Source organism: Temnothorax longispinosus, chromosome 10 (assembly GCF_030848805.1).
Source record: "Temnothorax longispinosus isolate EJ_2023e chromosome 10, Tlon_JGU_v1, whole genome shotgun sequence".
In the NCBI taxonomy this organism is placed as follows: Eukaryota; Metazoa; Arthropoda; class Insecta; order Hymenoptera; family Formicidae; genus Temnothorax; species Temnothorax longispinosus.
The window spans coordinates 17,428,406-17,447,422 of record NC_092367.1 but is presented as its reverse complement, the minus strand read 5'-3'; the positions used below and the strand labels follow the sequence as shown (position 1 = coordinate 17,447,422).

At 42.0% G+C, this 19,017-nt stretch overlaps 2 protein-coding genes across 2 annotated transcripts; both read right to left on the bottom strand.

Annotated features, from left to right (window-relative positions):
• Positions 1 to 594: 594 nt before the first annotated feature.
• LOC139820232 (uncharacterized) lies at positions 595 to 5,997 on the bottom strand. The gene is given in 6 exon segments (XM_071790376.1): positions 595 to 1,283; positions 3,020 to 3,136; positions 4,648 to 4,838; positions 5,648 to 5,812; positions 5,814 to 5,928; positions 5,930 to 5,997. Coding segments are annotated over 6 exon segments (822 nt in total). The 3' UTR covers positions 595 to 1,117.
• Positions 5,998 to 10,301: 4,304 nt separating this feature from the next.
• LOC139821215 (uncharacterized) lies at positions 10,302 to 17,390 on the bottom strand. The gene is made up of 3 exons (XM_071792124.1): positions 16,774 to 17,390; positions 14,335 to 14,630; positions 10,302 to 13,468 (listed from the first exon to the last, which is right to left on the bottom strand). The coding sequence occupies exons 1-3, from the start codon at positions 16,930 to 16,932 to the stop codon at positions 13,312 to 13,314; spliced, it is 612 nt and encodes a 203-aa protein (XP_071648225.1). The 5' UTR covers positions 16,933 to 17,390; the 3' UTR covers positions 10,302 to 13,311.
• Between the last annotated feature and the right edge of the window lie 1,627 nt (positions 17,391 to 19,017).

Here is a 19,017-nt window from a genome sequence, read left to right as displayed (position 1 = left end):
GGAGGTGAGGGTGAAGCGGAGCGTGATGCCGGCGGTATTTACGAATCCAGATAAAGAGTCTCGGCAGACACGTAGGAGAGAAGAAATCGAGCGTCGTATATATCGCTCTTCCAAGCTATCTTACGGCGAGACCCGACAGCGAAATTTACTTAGCACCCTCCTCCATCCCTCGTTTCGCAAGGCTGCGACAGAACACGGTCACTTGATCGTCGCACCGAGCGAATGGACGTTATTCATAGTCGTTCCTTGAGCAAGTACGTCTTACATATATACGTAGTATATGTAACTACAAGTAGTATGTTCGTTCACACACATACATGTATAAATAAGAAATTTTTATCAAAAGATAAATATTAAAATTATAATGTATTTTCTAATAAAATGTATTCGCTGGAATTTGAATCGTGCGATGATGTCCTAAAAATACATTAATCCTGAAAACATCTTCATTTATAGTTAATTCGAATATAAATAATAAATTGTGTACATGTTCTCTAGCGATTTTAATCAAATTATATACCTACATATCAATTTTCATGTATACTTCACAAATACAGATATAAACATGGAGGAATTGTATACAAAGTTGGGGACTTTAAAAATATCAGGGCTCCTGCACAGTTATCGCATTTATTATTTTATATTTATTATAAATTATAAATATTTTATTTTTTAAACTGTTATACAATAGATTTTTCGTTTTAAGTTCACGGCTTAAACTGAAATATCTACGAGAATGGAACGACACGTGTCACATCCACACAAACAAGAACAATACTCAATTGTTGCTGCTATATTTAAAGCACTTTTTTTTTCAATTTTCAACTTCATTTGTTACGATCGGGATACGTAACTGTTTGCAAACTGAAAGTTCCCACATCGTCATCCACATTCGCATGAACGCACAGATCAAATTTACCTCGTAACAAAAGTATGTCATTCGTCTCATCCGTTTTCTGAGAATGCAATCTCGTCAAAAAAGACCGCGTTGCTTGGCGCATTAAGATTCGTACTGATAAACATTGCAAAAATGACATGCGTAATTAAACGCGTAAACAAAATTCGAGCGTGTCCTAATCCTGAAGGGAGTAAAGATGGTTCGCAACAATTTGATTACTTAAGGAAATATAATTTCTGTAAATGATTCCAACGGCGACTCGGTGCAATCCGGATACGTTAGGACGCAATCGCCGCCAGACTTACCCAGCCGTTCGGCTTCCTGATACAATTTGTCGGCGCTCCGGTGACTGGAATTAATTGCTACCGGCAAGTCCTCCGTAGGCCTGCGAAGGAGATTCAGATTAAATCGTTTCGTGCTTCCCGTCAAGCTTTAGATTATTCAACCGCATATCGGACGTTATCCAATACATTGCACTTCAAGCGCTCATTGTTTGGACAACTCAATCAGAGTTATGGTATTAATTTTCTCTTTGTTTAAAATACACAGTATTTATTTATCGACATATTTTCTGATCAATATGGAAGCTTGACATGAAATTCTAATAATCATCGCATGTTTTTTCGAGACATAATTTCATCGACGTTTTCAAAGAACGCATGTAATAAATATTGTAATTAGCGTGTACTATATGTTTAAAATTGTAATTTCTGCCGTCGCTCGGTACAATATTTAATAAATCTCTGGCCATGTTTGAGAGTAAAATATCCTAATTTATCTCGCCTCCCATACCTTAACAATTATTGGACCGACCATGAATCTATACGGACACCTTGGATATTCGTTGGAAATCTCGGAAATTTGCATGCTTCGCAATTAATGGCTCGTCGGCATTAATTTGTGAAATATACTTGACAACGAAAGCTTATATATAATATGTACACCCGCGGAAGTCTCTCAGGCACGAAGCGCATCGGCGTTTCATTCGATTATTTCGAGAGAGAGAGAAACGAGACTCCGAGGGAGTCTCTCTCAGCCGCCAAGAGAGAAATATATTATAAAGCGATGCCTGACGAAAACCTGGGCGAAACACACTTCTGTTGGAAACTCAATGTACACGCGCTAGACTTAGTCGCGTAATTACCGCGCCGGTGTTAGCTCGGGCGCAATTTCCTTCGAACATACGCGGGCGTGGGCGCGTTTGGAATAGCAAATTTCGTGGCTTCTGGTTACAGGACGGCTTGTAGCCGGCGCGGCGGACGGGCGAATATTTTACATGATGTAACAGCCATCTGCTGCTCGACCGACGCTCAATTAGGATTCTGCCAAACATGAGGCCGGATTTTACGGTCGTCCAGACAGCTGTATGTACGCGTAGCCACGCAATCGTATCAAATCTGTAAGCTCTGCTCCGTGTGTATATTCACGTTTCGATGGATCCCTCGCTATTCGCACGCATTCTCGAACGGCAATATTCGAAACCGACATAGTCTCGGGGAACGTGTCTAGTATTTTATATCACGGACATGCGAAAACAAATCTCATTTTCACTCACAGCGATAGAATCACGAAAATTAACGGAAAGCGCATTCTGCCGTGTCTGTATATCAAATCCTAATCTGAGTCGCTGGCTAATATTTCTGAAAATTATCTTTAAAAAAATGGATCTGTATTTTCTTTTATTAAAGAAAAAAATTGTATTACTTTAATTTTATTTGCAGTCGATTTATTAACTGCGAGACCGTAAAAGAAAAGAAGACGTACGTTGAGAAGAATAAAACTCGGTAGAACTCTTTGACTCGAAAGTCTTCATAGCCTATAAAGAGATGAACTTTAGTTTTACGCACGATGAGAAGAATCCGCTACAAACGAGATGCAAATTTCTACGCTACTAACCTTCATTTTACGAGCTGTATATTCGCGTATACGAATACCTTCGGTGGATTCTCTACATTATTCCTAACAAATCTGTCAGCCATTAGAAACTTCCAAGGGAATTCATTACTCACGACTCTCTTCCCCTGGTGATAAATCTCGTTTCCGGAAGTGCGCGGATGTACATCGATCCCGCTCGCGGCGAGTCAAAGCGCACGAGTGCCGGAAACGTCGGAATTGACTTACGTTAATATTAGGTGGATCACCTCCCCGAGGATATCCTGCTGGGTCCTGTGGAGAGGCGTTTCCCCGAGCTCGCAGATGGTCCTCAAAAGGCACTGCCTGCCATCTCGCCAGCCGTGTCTGAAGAGTCAACATCGAATCTTATTTTGCAGCGTAGGTTATTTACGTTTCGATCGTTCGCCGCGTTCCTTCTTCTTCTCGCGGCCCCGCGACTCTTTCTTATTCTAATTCTACGTCGAGGTAATTTTATCAAAGCGACACATCCCATTGAAATCTTTCGCGAGCAACGAGCAACGAAAGAGTAAAAACACTGGATTTTTTTACACAACTGCAGATCTCGATCTGCGTTTGCACTCTCTATCCCTTTCGATCAAAAATTTTTTTTTTTATTATTATTACACACGATTACTATTATTTCTCGGGGCAAACTCCTTGCCTGTAACTTACGCCCCTGCAGTGCACGCTTTCCTGCATCCCAGCGGAGTAATTGCCTTATGTCCCAATTAATTTATGTTCGAGTCGCCGTCTTTACCCCTGTCGCCCTTTGATCCTGCGGACGCCAACTCCCACTTACGTAGAGTGAAGGAGAGTGGTGTAGATCGAAAGGAGACGCTCTTTATCACCGAAAGTAAAATTGGCAGAATTTCGCGCAATCTGGACCGTCAATCAATGAACCGTCGCGAAATGAACCGTACACTTTTACGCTTTTTTCAATTTAATAGTATAACCAATGATAACATCTTTAAAATCAACTTAAATCTTTCTTCCGTAGAGAGTAATATGACGAACATGTTTAGGTATCTGATCAATAAGAATATAGGAAAACATATAAATTTCCCTATTAATAAATTTATGACAGCTAAATCTGCATATAAAATCATGATTTTAAAAAACCGACAGTAAAATAAATAAATTTTATTATTGACATGATGAGCAAAGCGTAAAATTAATTTTGCCACGTGACAAGATCTCAAAAATGTTGGCACTGAGAATTATTTTTGACAATCTCGGTATCGACGATAAAACACTTCTGGAGTCTTGCCCAAAGCGAATTAGAGAAAGCTAGCGCGTAGTTCAGCAGAAATGTAATTTCAACAAGCGGCCATCGGAGACAATCAATAGCAAGAAAATTCAGAGTTAATTATTTAGAAACATACCCACTTGCTCTCGCGTCTACCGTGTTTATTGATTCATCGGGCAATTTTGCGCGGTAATGCGCGACATTTGTTCTCCCGATTCCAAATTCAAATCTCTCGACCGTCCGAACATTGCGCAAACCCGGCGAGTGAAATTGCGCGCTTGTTCCCCGAGCCGTGTGTATGAGAGTGAACAAAAGAATAGCGGAAAGAGAATAACGAGAGAGCGACAACTCGCTCGTTCGGTCAATCTCGATGACGGCTAAGTGCCGCGCAAATTGAAACCATTGATATATATCCGCCGGGAGTTTTATCGGGCGCCTCTCGTTTCGCCACTCCTCTCGACAAATTTAATTAATGCATACACAAGCGACCGGGTAAAACGTGCCGAACGTTTTCTCCTCAAACTTCCCACTGAAGCTGCGAAGGAAAGTACATTTTCGCGGCGAGCCTCTTTAAGGGTCGACGTACGGGGAGCGATTAGCGCAAACTTACTCGTCCAAGAGGTTCTCAATGGCGACGTAAGTTTCCTGCAAATCGAGATCCCTGATGTGTCTCGCGGGAATTATCGTCGGTTCGAACTGCGACAAGTTCCACGGTAGAGCGTAGTTGAGTTGGAATCCCGAGGAGAAGGCGATGCCGCCCCTTTTCGTCATCGCCACCGGCATCGAGATACCCAGAGTAAACTGTCGAGCAAATGTTCCGAGATTACATCTCGAGAAAGGCATTCAAATTGCGAGGCAAACGGAGCCAACTATCCGAAAATGAATTCATTTACATGTTTTCTTTTAGATATTCTAAATTGAACGATTGTTTGGATTAAAAAATTCCAACGTAAAAATAATTAAATTCCGTAAAGATCTTTTTCCTTTTTAAGCAAAATTATTGCGAGAAATTTTGTTTAATATGAGAAATTTCTTCTCGAGAAGAGACAGTAATTCATCTATCCGGACTAGATTTGCTATAAGTAACGTGTTGACGACTCGCAAATAAATATTTAATACGGCAACAGCGATATTTTGTTCAGTGAATCACGGGAACAAATTAAAAGCTCTCACAACAATTAATCGATATGCACAGCTAAATATCATTTTAATAGGTCAAATTTGATTGAAACGCTATTTCTTTCGCTGGCATATGGACGCAGAATTTTTAATCATCTATTAAAATCTGCGAAACTAAAACATTCATAAAACAAATTGATATGCCAAACTTTAGTGTTCAATGTGTAAATATACTATATATAAACACGATATAGCTTCTAACTTATTACAACTTTAAAACCTTATTTATCCTAAAAATAATTGCAGAACAACGTTAAATAAAAAGCATTTTTACAAAGTGCCTGCGGCATTTAATAAAGTAACCAAGCCCCTAAATAATAATACGAAACGTCTCTCGAGGCGATAAAAGTAAAGTGAATCGTTAACCCAGTATATAAATTCTCCTTTCGAGATAAGATATTATAAAAATTAACGGTAAATTTTGAAGATACCTGAAGCAAGGTATTCTCGGGGTACAGCAGTATCGCTCGGCAACACCAAAAATTCGCCCAAAGGCCAACGGTCGAGAATACCCAAAAAAGCAGCCGCGACATGGCGAACGTGCTGCAGCGTCGTCGCCGATGGAGCGTCGTCGGGAAGCGTGGCTCATCGCGGACCATATCCGATACCCATTCCCCGTTCTGTACCCAAGTAATTCGCGCCGACCATCGGATCATCGGTCAACGAACCGTGGGCGAATGTTCTCTTGTTCCAGGAGATCGCGGTACTCGGAGTTCGTGGTAACACGATAATGAGTCTCCCGGAGTCTCGGCAGCCGGGTGAAACGCGAACGCGCGCGCATGCCGCTATTTGCGTCCAGCAAAACGTATACCCGATCCGGAATTACGAGCGGCCGAAAACTTCGACCGTTTCACAGAGGCGCGCGCTACGAGCCGTTCTTCTATTATATGGAATCTCGTTAACGAGATTATTCAAGTGGAAACCTGTATCACGGTAACCGTATCACAGTAGTACCTTTCGTAGTAACGAGCCGGAGGAAAATTCGCGAGATAGCAGGTATTTTATTTGAATGTTCGCAGAAGCGATATACTCGCCACGTACATACGTATATTACCGTGTCGAAAATTATTTCTTCGTGTATATACGCAGATAAGTCTTACAGAGAAAGAGAATGTATATTGTTCTAAAATATATATCTTCCTAAGAGAGTACACAAACGCCATAAGTGGAACAAGTTAACATTTCGATTGACGTCCAAAAAAGAGACAATCGATCTTTCATTGTGCGCGACGAGGGGAGAAAATCCGCTGTGCGATGAAACGTAGCGGGCGCACGTGTACATGATGCACAAAAAGAAAGGGGATTTATGTGAACAATGCACACAGGCGTGCATTAAACCGACGTTGCGGCCGTCGAAGCGCCGCGCCGCGCCGGCGCGGCGACGCCGAACGATTCATCGGCGTATCAGTTTAATCCCGGCAAGCGCGATAACGTTGTAAATCCAATAATTGCCCGTCTTACCCGTTAAGCAGCTTTAATTAATTCCGTTTCCGTACCGGCGGCGGATTAACAGCCAAAGTTGAATTAAAATCTCATCTGGAAAGTCCGGCCCCGCAGCCGTTACGTTTACCTCACGTGTTTCTAATTCCCGTTTCCGATGTCGCATCTACAATTCTACATCATTAACGGGATTAGCTTTACGGTCTAACGCGTCACTTGATTGCTAACGATTATTATTGTAGCCATTAAATCGAAAGTTCTAACGTCGCTGTTTTGAACAAAGGTTTTATGGTTAACAATAACGATAATTTTTTTTGTTTCAACAATCGTCAATAATGTACTTGCGGAATTGTTGAGAATCATAAGACACATGTAATACGAAGAGATATTCGACCGTATCGTAGTACCGTTAATCGGAAATGATGACGGCGGAAATCCCTGATCCGAGAAAACTGCTCCGAGAAAATTGCGCCCGCCGGAACGTCTCGTAGAGGTAGAGGTAAAGCCTCGTTGATTGGAAATGCACTGTTAAATTGAAACTTGTATCGGATCGACGCTCACTCAAGGGAAATAACAACCGCATCCTTTGTGCCCGGAAGTCGGAGACCGTGTCGATTTTAATATCGTGTCGCTAAGATAAGTGCCAGCACGCCGTTGAGCATCTCCGAACTACAGACATTGACCGATCGATCACGAACAAAGATAAGAAATAAAATATCTTCAAAACGTTTATGTATGCGATTATGCAATTTTCTTACCGAATATGTATACATATATGTACATATTTCTTTCTTTCTTTCGTCAATTTTATTTAAATTTTGATAATAGAAAGGAACACTGATTTTTAAGAAAGAGATTCGCTTCTTCATCACAAGCGCTTGTCAACTTATATATAAACACCGGGTGTTCGAGAGTTACGAAATCATAGACAAATTGCATATATACTTGAGAATCAAGCTGCGCGCAAAGCAAGTGCCCGGATATCTCAGCTGCAATCGCCACGGATGTCCATTATACAGATTGCGACGGATGTTCGCACTAGTTGGATATTCGTAGTTAGTCCATGCCGTAATCTCGCCGCGATTCGTTAAGATCTACGAGGCATGAAACATGGTTTACACGCGCGGCGGAATGTCGGTGTCGTCTAACAGACGCGTGAATTGTGAAGTACGCGTGCACGAGGGAATGCCACGAATATTCTGGGCGAATCTGTGCCGAGGATATTCAAATGTGTCGCTCCCACGACTGAATAATTGCATGATTTGCAATTATATTGTTAGTGAAAAGTTCCTATATTTTGCAAAAAGAAAAAAAGATTAATAAAAAATGCAAAGAAACACTTCTATGGACATTCGATCTTCATAAAATTAGATTTACAGATATTAATTTTAGAAAAACATCGTCGCGAGTTATGCCACGATACGAGATAACACGGGACGTGAATCTCGTTATTTAATCTGTAATTTGCTGTTTGTAAAATCAACAAGCTATTTATTTTGATCCGGGTTCTCGTTACCAAACACACTTTATATACTTATACATTCCGCGAATCTGAAATATCTGTCGCTCTATGTACACTGCATATAAGCCGCGCTGCGCCATTTAGTTTGCGCTTTCATGTGCAGTAACATACGGGCGATCTGCAAAGCCCTGAAAATGAGTTGGGCGGACGACAGGCAACAACTTCGTTTCGGTAACAACCCCTTTGTAAACGCGAAAAAGGCGCAATATACATTCCGCACAGCCTCGCGCCTGTCTGTATAACGGACCGCCGCGCCGCGCCGGACGAAAGAACGGGGGAAAGTTAACCGAGGCAAAAGGGATAAGCAATATCCCTTTATTCGTTCGCTTCCTGCACCGCCACCGACGGAGAGACGCGACGGAAACAAGGATTGCACGGCCAGCTGAATTCTCTTTATAATTGATTTCGCAAAAGATGATATACCGTTCGAAAGAAAGAGAACAACTTGCGTTAGCTGCCTTTTGATAAACTCAAACTGACAATGAGAGACATCATTTCACTTAAGATCGGCCGTTCTCTTTATAGCCGCGCATGTAATAAATTTATTAAATACTTTTAAATATGCAGCACAACGTACACAAAATTAGATATACAAAATAAAATTTAAAATATTCGACTTTTATTCGACTTATTGTTAGCGTGATTAAAATATAGTAAATTTTTTAATAGATTATGAGTAATAAATGCGGATTCAAATATTGGATTTTTTTTTATTATAACTACTATTTATCTTCATTTTGTTATTTAACGAATAATGGCAACAATAAAAGAAAAAAGAGAGAAAGAGATTGTATTGTATTGATTTAAAATTTTTGTATTTATCCGGTGGTCGGACGTTATTCAGCGAATAAGAAATAATTGATCATTGATAAAATTTCGCAATACACTATCAATTTAGTAATAAGATGATTTATTATTCTCGTTCACGGATAAATAAATTAGGAATCCCTCCAATATTGGATCGTACTATTGGATATCGACTATCAATTAACTGCGTAAAGTATTTTTCCAATATTATAAATGTGATATATATCATTTATCTCCCTCCCCCATCTATCTTTCTAATTTATTTTATCAATTTTTATCGGTATCGTTCATCAAACTAATTTACGAGAAATAATTGTTTGCAATCACTCGTAACTCTTGAAAATGAAATTTTCTGAAAACGTCCCGACATTTTCGCTGAGATAAAATCGACTTCAAATTGCTCGAATAATATACCTTTGAGCTTCCGAACTCTTTCTTTCTTCAACTTTGTATACGCGATTTACTTATCGACGATCGAGATTGCCGAAGATTTCGCAACCATGTCAATAGCTTTTACATAAAATCCTCAGCAAAGGCACTCTCGATGCGGAAGTCTTTAAGTGGATGACATTTCGTTTCGACAAATAACGTTTCGTGGTAAATAAGATATCACGCCGTCCCACGATGAACAAACATTGCAGTCTCCGCCGACGTTCACCGTTGACAACCGTCACGGTGTAACGTGGTGCCAGTTAGCTCTTCACCTCCGCTTCCCGCTGTTGAAAATGCAATTTCAATTCCGGCAAGTAAATGTCAATTTGCTCCGCATGTACGACGGAAACAGATCGCCAGTTTTCATAACCAATACAAACGAAATATACGCCACGTAACATTATTTCACATTATTGCATATTAACATTTATGTTCGCGCAGCTACGTGAGCGTAAGAGATGTCACGGCTTATCTCCCTCTTTTCTCCCTCTCACGTCTGAAATTGATTCTTCGCGAAAGGTTGCGAGGTCGCCTGCAAATGGTCCGGACGATAGCCGAAGCGAAGAAGACTTGAAGTTTCAGCTCTTCCTCTTTTTCTCTCTTTCTCTCTTTCTCTCGATATAGATTCCCGACATCGGTAGAGAATATTCGAAGGATAAAACGGTGAAGAGGACGCTGAGGATAGAACAGCATTGGGTGCGCGACGATTAATTTATATGGCCGATCTAATGCTTGGTAGCTAGGTTTGATAGCTATAAGCTTAAAAGCAAAGTTGAGTAAAGGAGGGCGAAACGGTTTGGAATAAGTCACTGCAGTGGTTTGCTTTATTAAGGCTACTCGAGCGAACGTCGCGATTTATAATATTAATATTAAAACAGGTAAGTTCTTAAAAATGTTAGGTTTGTTAAAGCAGAAATGAATGTTGAGACAGAATACCTAAATGGACTGTGATATTGCCATGTCACAAGTCTAATTTAAATAAACCTGGTTGTTTTAACGGGCCCTTGGCTTTCGTTCAACAAGCGTCGACATGTGCAGTTACAAGCGATGATGGCAATTCGCCCGTCTACACTCTGCCCGTATACCAACGAGTATCTCCAGCTGTCAGTCAGGCGAATCGAATGATACCATCATATCCATGCAAATACTTTTGCCGACAAGCCAACTTGCAATCTCCACCCAATGTCAGGTAATACTTCCTGCGGGAGAGGGAGGGGGCAATATTGGCGTCAGACAGCGGATATCGCGGCAGTAAATCGTTTCTATTCACTACGACCGCTCCAGACACATGCATACCATTGTCGAATAAGAAGCACGAAAATGTCGCGGTACCTCGTAAAGACGCCAAAAATTCGACGAGGGGAAGCTAAATGTACCGACAATTCAAAAAGAAGGTATAAATTCATAGCGTCGTTCCCCTGTCAATAGAGAAAGTAAAAATACCCCTCCCTCTTTCTCTCTTTCTCTCGCACGCATAGAATTTCTTTAGAAAACTAATTGTACGATCAGTTCGTTACTTATTACTATTTACAATTCCTAACTAATCGACGACTAATTATATCAAATACGTCAGAGTGTGAAATTATTATTAATACACAATAAATTATTCAATAATAATTATATGAATCGCTGTTGATTGCCCGTAACTTACAGTTTAAATTTTAGAATGTATTTGATTATGACGGTTCTGATTGCAAATTTATTGCAGTGTGTAATTAATACTGCCTAGCTTTTTTGTTGACTTTTTGTTGACAAAAGATATTAAATTTTAATTTCTATTAAAACACATGCATATATTATCAAGCGAGCGAGCAGAGATGCATCGCCGACCATTAGTCAAAAACTCTCCGCGCATACCCTCCGCCTCCTAAGAAAACAAACTTTTCTCATCAAATTTAGCTTTTCCGGCTGTGGACACCGCGCAAACTCGAGAGAATTTCGGAGTAAACATAGAAGTGAGCGGCTATGCAAGCCGCGAAACAAATTCGCGGTTTGTGAAAATACGATAAAAACGCGCTCGTTTAGCGTTCCTGCGCAAAACGGCGCGTAAAAACGTGTGTTTACGAAGCTCCAAGGAAATGAGCATCTCACAATGTGGCGAGCGGGCGGGCGCGAGCGGGCCGGTGCGACATAATAAAATGTTATGGGGAAGAAATCGTTTCGCGCTGTAAAATGTTAAAGCGCTTTTCCAGTGTGCTGCGCAAACCCGGGACCCCGGTCCCTTGATTGCAATATCCCGGACCACCTGGGAGGACGTTAACGGTTAACGTAAAGAAAGTCTCGAGGTTTATTGCGACGATGTCACCTGAAATATAAATAGGAGGTCGCGCTACAAATCCATCGTGATTAAAGCTGTGTTTTCGGTAACACAATGAAAAGGGCACATCTGGTAACATAAATGACGAGCAAAGAAAATTTGTTTCTTCTTTCTTTCTGGACACGAGATGCGCAAAGAATAGCTCAGGAAATATTGTTTATATGTAAAAAATACGAGGGCGAAGAATCTTATTAATTTTCTTACAATATACATTAAAAAAATAATCATTATATTGTAATACTAAATTGCACATTTTTAAGATTTAAAAGCTTCGGAGTAATTAAGTTTTTTTTTACTTACATCCTTGTTCTCTTCAGATTAATCTGAAGGTACGGAGGGCATCCTTTAGGATACTCCGTAATCCGAGAGTCAACGTGTTTCGAACACTTACGTTGTTCGGAAAGAGCTAAATTTGCTTGCCCTGGCCAAACTAATATCTATTCATAATTAACTATGGTACGTCTATTATCTAATAATTAACTGGCAACCGCATACACCACATATAGATGCGAATGCGGTTGCAATACGCATTATTAAGGGAATTGCATATGTATGTGTGTGCGTGCAAATATATAACATATATTAATAGTGCATGTAACCAAATAGCTCATCACGTAAATTGACTTATGAGATATAAAAAGACACATAAAAAGACAGACACGCGCTTTCGTAAGCTTCAATATTTTCTGATGCGATTATACATTTAAAAAACTTTCGATCGCTATTCTTTCTTCCATCTCTTTCACTCGAGGATTCAGTTTCCGTACAATTAAGAGAAAAAAACGCCGGGCAAAGTAAATAATCTTACCTCGCAGCTCCGAAGGAACATAAAGAAATCGCGATAGTCGGCCCGTGAAAACTTTCGACTTTTCTTTCGGCTGATTATACGGGAATGCGCCGAAGTAACGGAAAAACCGCGATAAACTTCACGAGGGAGGCCCGATCCTCCGCGAATGCTGAGGATTCTTTAATATCGAATGCCGGCATTCCACCCGCCGAAACTCCCGTGTTTCTTACGCGCACTTTTAGGAAGATGAAACACCGAATCAGGGAAGAAGAGGAATGCCAATGGGGGAAACGGGGGAAGCGTAGGAAAACGCTCTCACGACCTCCTCACATCACCGAAACGACGAAACATCGAGAGCGGAGATGGATTATTCGTAAGAAATCTCTCGCTTTCGTGGGCGAGAAGCGGTACTGTCGGAATTTAATTTTGTAATTGACAAATGTATACAGTGCATGCTCTTTCCGTGTACGTGCAAACCGAACGGCGCAAGCTGTTGTTAGTGGAATATCTCGCAGCTACCTGCGTTTATGTAAAAAGAGGACATACAATTCTAAGTAATCACGATCGCCTCGCCTAGGAAATTTCAAGGGGGATGCTTCGTGTGATACGTGTACTTCGGAAATCATGTTCCCGGCAAAACGCGTCCAGCTTCCGAACTTTCGATCCTGGCGTCTCAACGACGTCGTTCGGCGATCTCCGATATTTCCATCAGCGATCTCCCGGGTTTCGTCCGTACCTCCGCTCCGACGCAGCTCCGGCCGCACCGTGTCGAGATTTCCATCCGGTCTCGTCACGTGGTCAACGTGGAAAACACGTCGAGCACACTTCTGCGGCATTCCGGATAAAGGGCGTGGCAGCCTGCGCCCTCCGCCTGCTCGCCCAGCCGTTCAGCCGCCCGATATTCCCGATCCCCGTACTCGTCGTACTCTTCCCGGGTGCTGGAGGGCCTGGAATCCCATAGTATTTTCGCATACACGAGCGTAACGTATACGTGTGTGCCTGCCGCGCTGTGAGAAACGGCCGTGTTCGGTACCGGCGTTACTCGGGAAACGGCTGCCGAACGGAACAAAACGAAAATATCGGCGAGCCGCGGATACGCATACGCGGTTTATCGAAAAATCTCGGCGTGTGCTCGATGCGATGTTTATTAAATACCGTCATCGCGCGCGCGTGTCTCCACAGTGACATTATGTTTGCGTGTAATTGACGTTACGCGTGGCCGACGTTTTATTGCGGCGCGGTTAATTGATTTTTCTCACCGGCGAAGCCTGGCTTCCAACGATTATCGATAATAGAGACATTCTTTCACATAGTGGAGGTCGCCGAGGAAATATATATAGGATACATCGTAATATTAACACATCGGACAACTTTAGTGGCGTATCTTCGAACGAGTCGGTGTAATCTCAGTGAAAATTCAGACCGAAACGATCAGTTAATATCGTGTTATTGAAGTTCGATAAAACCATTTATCGATTAGAAAAAAAGTTAACATCAATACAATTTTAAAGCACGTAAAATTCAAGGAGAGAGACGTCTCTATTTAATTACAATATCTCGATTTATTTTCTTCTTTGTACCTGTATAGTAGGCGTCATTAATGCCTTCCATCTGAAGCATAGTACATGTAACGTGCACTATAGAAATCCCAAGAACACAGCTAGGAAGGCATTAATGACGCCTTCTGTACATAATTTTCATTATCATATTAATTTCTTTTTACTTATCTGAAAAAAAAGACTTGCGTTTCGCGCACGCTATACGCGATATTCAAGTGTGTCAATTTTCCCAAATGGCCAGGTAATTCATTTACCTAAGGAACGTCTGCACCAATTGTCCCAGCAAACCGTGATGCACGTCGAATGGGACGTAAGCGACTTCGCAAATGGCCTTGAGTAAACACTCTTTGCCACCAAAGCCGTACAAGGCCGCCACCTTTTCGAACATCCTGTAAAAGCTCCACCTGCTTTTGCTGGCTCTCGTGTAATACACTCCCGGCTCCGTGAAATCCGTGGCGTTGGTCGGCATGGTGTACTGCATTTTCGCAAACACGCCCACAATTACGCTCTCGCGATCCAGCTGCAACGGAGTACCGAGCCCCAAGATCAGCTGCGAAAGCAGAAAGTGGCATTGAAGCTGAGAATATAATAATGCTTTCACCAGAACGGGAAATTATTTCCACATCGCTGTATCCCCCGCATCGCGATGTTTCACGTTGTTATCGCGTTATCGTCAAATCAAATCCATTTAAGAATTTTAAAAAAGATCTATTTCGGAATTTTGTTTCTTTCTTATTAGCTATATAAATATATCTAAAGGGATAATTTTTTATTTACGCTTTTGTGCTTCTCGATTACAAGTTTTGTCCCAAATTATAACTCTATTAGATAATGACAATTATCGCGACGCGTTCAATATGCTGATTATCGCCAATCCCGCCGCATCAAGAAAATGATACGAGCGTCGCGCGCGTTTAATTATTCTCGCCAGCGGTGTACAGCGATGCACGGCATTGCGTACACATGATGAGGATGAATCGCGACGACCGCGGCGGCACGTCGTGGATTCCAAATTCCGTGGATCGTACGAAGTTCGTCCAATTTCCGCGCCCGGGCTCGCGCGGACCGCCCCTCGTATGAATTTCCGATAAAACCGCAAATTTCCGCGTAGAATCGTTCCGCCGCCGAGGTACCTGGGTACTACGGCCTCGCCCGGAAGGGGTAGGTGGAAGGAGGTGGAAAATGCACGCCGAAGAAAAAAGGAGCCGACACGCAATAATTCTTTCTCCCACGCCTCTCCCCCGGGGCAAACAATGCGCGCCCGGACTCGACATTATGCGCGAATAATTGATTGCGAGCGTATCGTACGAGCGTAATTCCGGCGTGGGTGTCTCGCGCCGACGAAGGCTTCTCCCTTCGCGTTCGAAATATTTAATTCAAGCTTTGAGAAAATTATCGCGTTTATTTTCTTTCTTTCTCTCCGCCATATCAGTAACAGATGCAAACTTGTCGTGGTTCTAACAATAAGTTGTGGCACGTCCTTCTATTTTAAACGAAATAATAGATTTAAAATATTATACACACACATTAGAAGTACAAAAACTATTTGCCAGGACTACGGTAGAAACTAGTTAATCCCGGACAAACGTAGCATTCTTTTCGTTTTCAATGATAATGCGCAAGAATATATGCTCGCCGCATCGAAATCTGGAATGTAATATTCACCAAATTCTATTTTCCGACTTAAGTCGTCGATCCGACCGTGCCTTCAATTAGTGCAAGTAATGAACGTCGCCTCGCACCCCCGCTCGCATACCGCGGGACCAACCTAGTAGTCTATCACCGGCTCGTGGAATGTATCGATTTCGTTCGCCCAACGGCCTCGGCGACATGACGTGTATAAGGAAAAAAAAAAAACGTTTTCCGCACAGATCCGATGTACGAAGCCCGGGCTGAATCTCGTTAAACTGTCCTTTCCAGACGCGGCGTCACGCCGAGGTACGGTCCTCCGTGGAAATTCTCGCGGTTTTATCGAAATTCATACGCGCGCCGGCATGTGTGCCGCGTCCGCGAGGGCCGACGTACCGGCAACATCCTGTACATATGTGCGATCCCATGTCCGCGCGGACCCTTCCGTCCCCCAGTCAGGCGTCAGCTGTCATAGAAATTGAATGGACCACGAAAGATCGGCGCGTTGTAGTATCGCGCCGGAGTATCGGAGCACGACCGTCTAATAATTCTCCGTCGATGTCAACGCGCGCGAGGCAAATAATTACCCCCGTGTCGCCGAAAAAAACGCCAAAAATACGCCCGTCACGATTTTCGCTGCTCGATTTTCTTCGCGCCGTTCGTGTTCGTTCGTTCGAAAGGTCCGGGAATGTTAGGAATCGGTCGCGGTGGTGTTTGTGGGAAACACGCTGTCCGGAAAATTGGACGGACGCGACGAAGGATGACGTGCGTGAAAACGGCCGTGTACATTCATTTTCGGACACGCACGGTCTCGACGGTAGTTTTAATTATCCGCATAACGGAACGGCACCGATCTGTCGCAATAAACTGTCATGGAATATAAATTAATTTTAATATCGTACATTATATATTATGTAATATTATTTGATCATTTTCTTCCTTTAATATAATAAAGTTTCGTGCATGCGTGACTGTTAAATTATACGTGACATTCTCGGTGAGCAATCAACAATTAGCGTGTCGAATTCATGAGCGACAATTTCGTCGATCAACCAATTACATACCAGAAGCATCGACGGATCGGGAAACGTGAGGCTCCGTCTCAGCCTGTGTCGCCGCGCTGCCTCTGAGATTTCGTCGTGAGTGCCGTTCGCCCGCAGGCATCTCCCGTTGTTGATCGATTGACAGAATAGGAGGAGAGCAAGAACAATCGATCCGATCATTTTCTGGAGCACGGTGGCAACGTGACACGTGGGATTCCCCGGCGTCCGATTAAGCGACGTCGAACTTCGAAGGCAGCGAAGACCGGATTGGTTTCGCAGGCATATCGTTTTCGTTGTGTTGTCGCCGGGACCGTTAAACAACCCCCCCAGTGCAAATGTTTGCGGCCGGTTTCCCGGGAGTTGCCGGCGAATTGCCAGCGACGAGGTTTCGTGGCTCGAGCCGTTCGTATATAACGTCGTTTATGCGATACGACGCGGATGCAATACCCACTGACAACGCGTGCATAACGAGCGGTCTCGGTAACGCGTCTCGTATCACATCCGGACGCGGTTCGGACAAATATTTGAAATCAGCGCGGCGCGGCGACGCGACGGCGCGATTATACAACACGCCGGGATCACGAAATTGCGTGTAACGCGTCTCCGTTAATAAGTTAAGTTTGCGGACCGCGTCGTGTCAATACACGGCTGCTAAAAGTTACGTCATGATGAGACCTCTTCGCACCTTTGTCATGTCACGCGAATTAAATGTCTCGTCGTAACGCGAAATGGTGTAATATGCGAAAGAGCAAATGCGTGCTTGCCACATCTCGGTATCGCGTGCATAGTGGACACGTATCTCTCGGTGGAGCCGCTTTAATCATCTGCGTCGCCGTTAGGAATTATTAATGTTATGAAATAAGCGTGTTTTTTTTTAAATTCAATTAAATTCTTTCCTGATTTGCACTTGAAAAGCATGATAGCGCTAAAGAAAAGATTACGCGCTAATTGTATCACGTCAAATCTGGTTCTAATAATTCTAATTCCATGTAAAGCACAAAGTAATAAAAGAATTCGATATTTGCTGCAGTTAATGTTTAAATTTACGAATAAAAATAAAGTATATTATTTTTTCTCAACGTAAAAATATGAATATGTTTTAAAGTTATGGATTGTTGCAGCTTCAAATTTGGTGCATTATGGAATTCTGCATTGCAGAAAGACATTAAAATGCTTCGCCAAATTTCTGGCTTTGATTTATCATTACCACTTAATCCATTAAATTTGCAGAAATTCTGGTCAGATCTATATCAAAAAGCATTACAATAATTATGTATGATCTTTCCCTCTCCCCCCAAAAATACGTTATTTAGAAATTTTGAGAATCTCCACTTTAAATCTATCTCTCTTTCAGCTTTTCTTATAATTAAAACGTTACACTCCAGTAACCATGCATTTTTCTTTACAACGCTTGCAAATTTTTCTTTTCCTAAAAATCCGCGCCAGTTCCACGAATCCTATCGCAAGTTGTCGAGTGCCAAGATGAGTTCGATGACTCCACGTACATCAAGAAAAAAATCTACATCGCGTCGGAAAACCGCGAAAAGAAAACTGCGTTCGTGCCCCATTTTCCTTATCACCTGATATCACCTTAATGTCGCACTAAAAATAAACAGATCGGCACTTCACTGATAGCGTCACAGAAAAAAGTTTTCTCGATAAAAGCGACAAAACCATAGCCTCCGGCCTGAGCTTAAATCGAAGTCGCATTATGAAAAAGAGAGCAGAAGAATGAAAAAATCGAAGAGAAGAATGAAAAAGGGCAATAAAGCAACATCTTCCTTTTTAAGTCCTGCTTTAGCTTTCTGTATGGTGTCTTCAGTCATACGGAGTCGCCGACTGTATTCGTGGAATAGCAACAACATTGACCTCTCTTTCAAAACGACTTCCAAGGGTTGTCTACAATGGAATAAAAAGGTCAAAGGTAAATTCCCTTTTCGGTCGTATTTGTATTATACATATATTATACTATATATTATATTCCGTGTATTATACATTACCTCGTAGTAGTCGATTTCAACGAGGAAGAATAATAAAACAGGAATAAACGTTTCTCCACGGAGAGAATTTTCTCTTAAAATTTACCCTGAAATCATGGTAGTTGTGGGACAATATGTACCACCAAAAATTTTATGCGAGCTATTCTGATTAATATCTATCTACCATAATAAAAAATATTAATGTCTATTACATTAAAATATAATATATGTTTGATTAATTTTACTAAAATATATATCTAGGAAATTTCAATTTTTCAAAATTTAC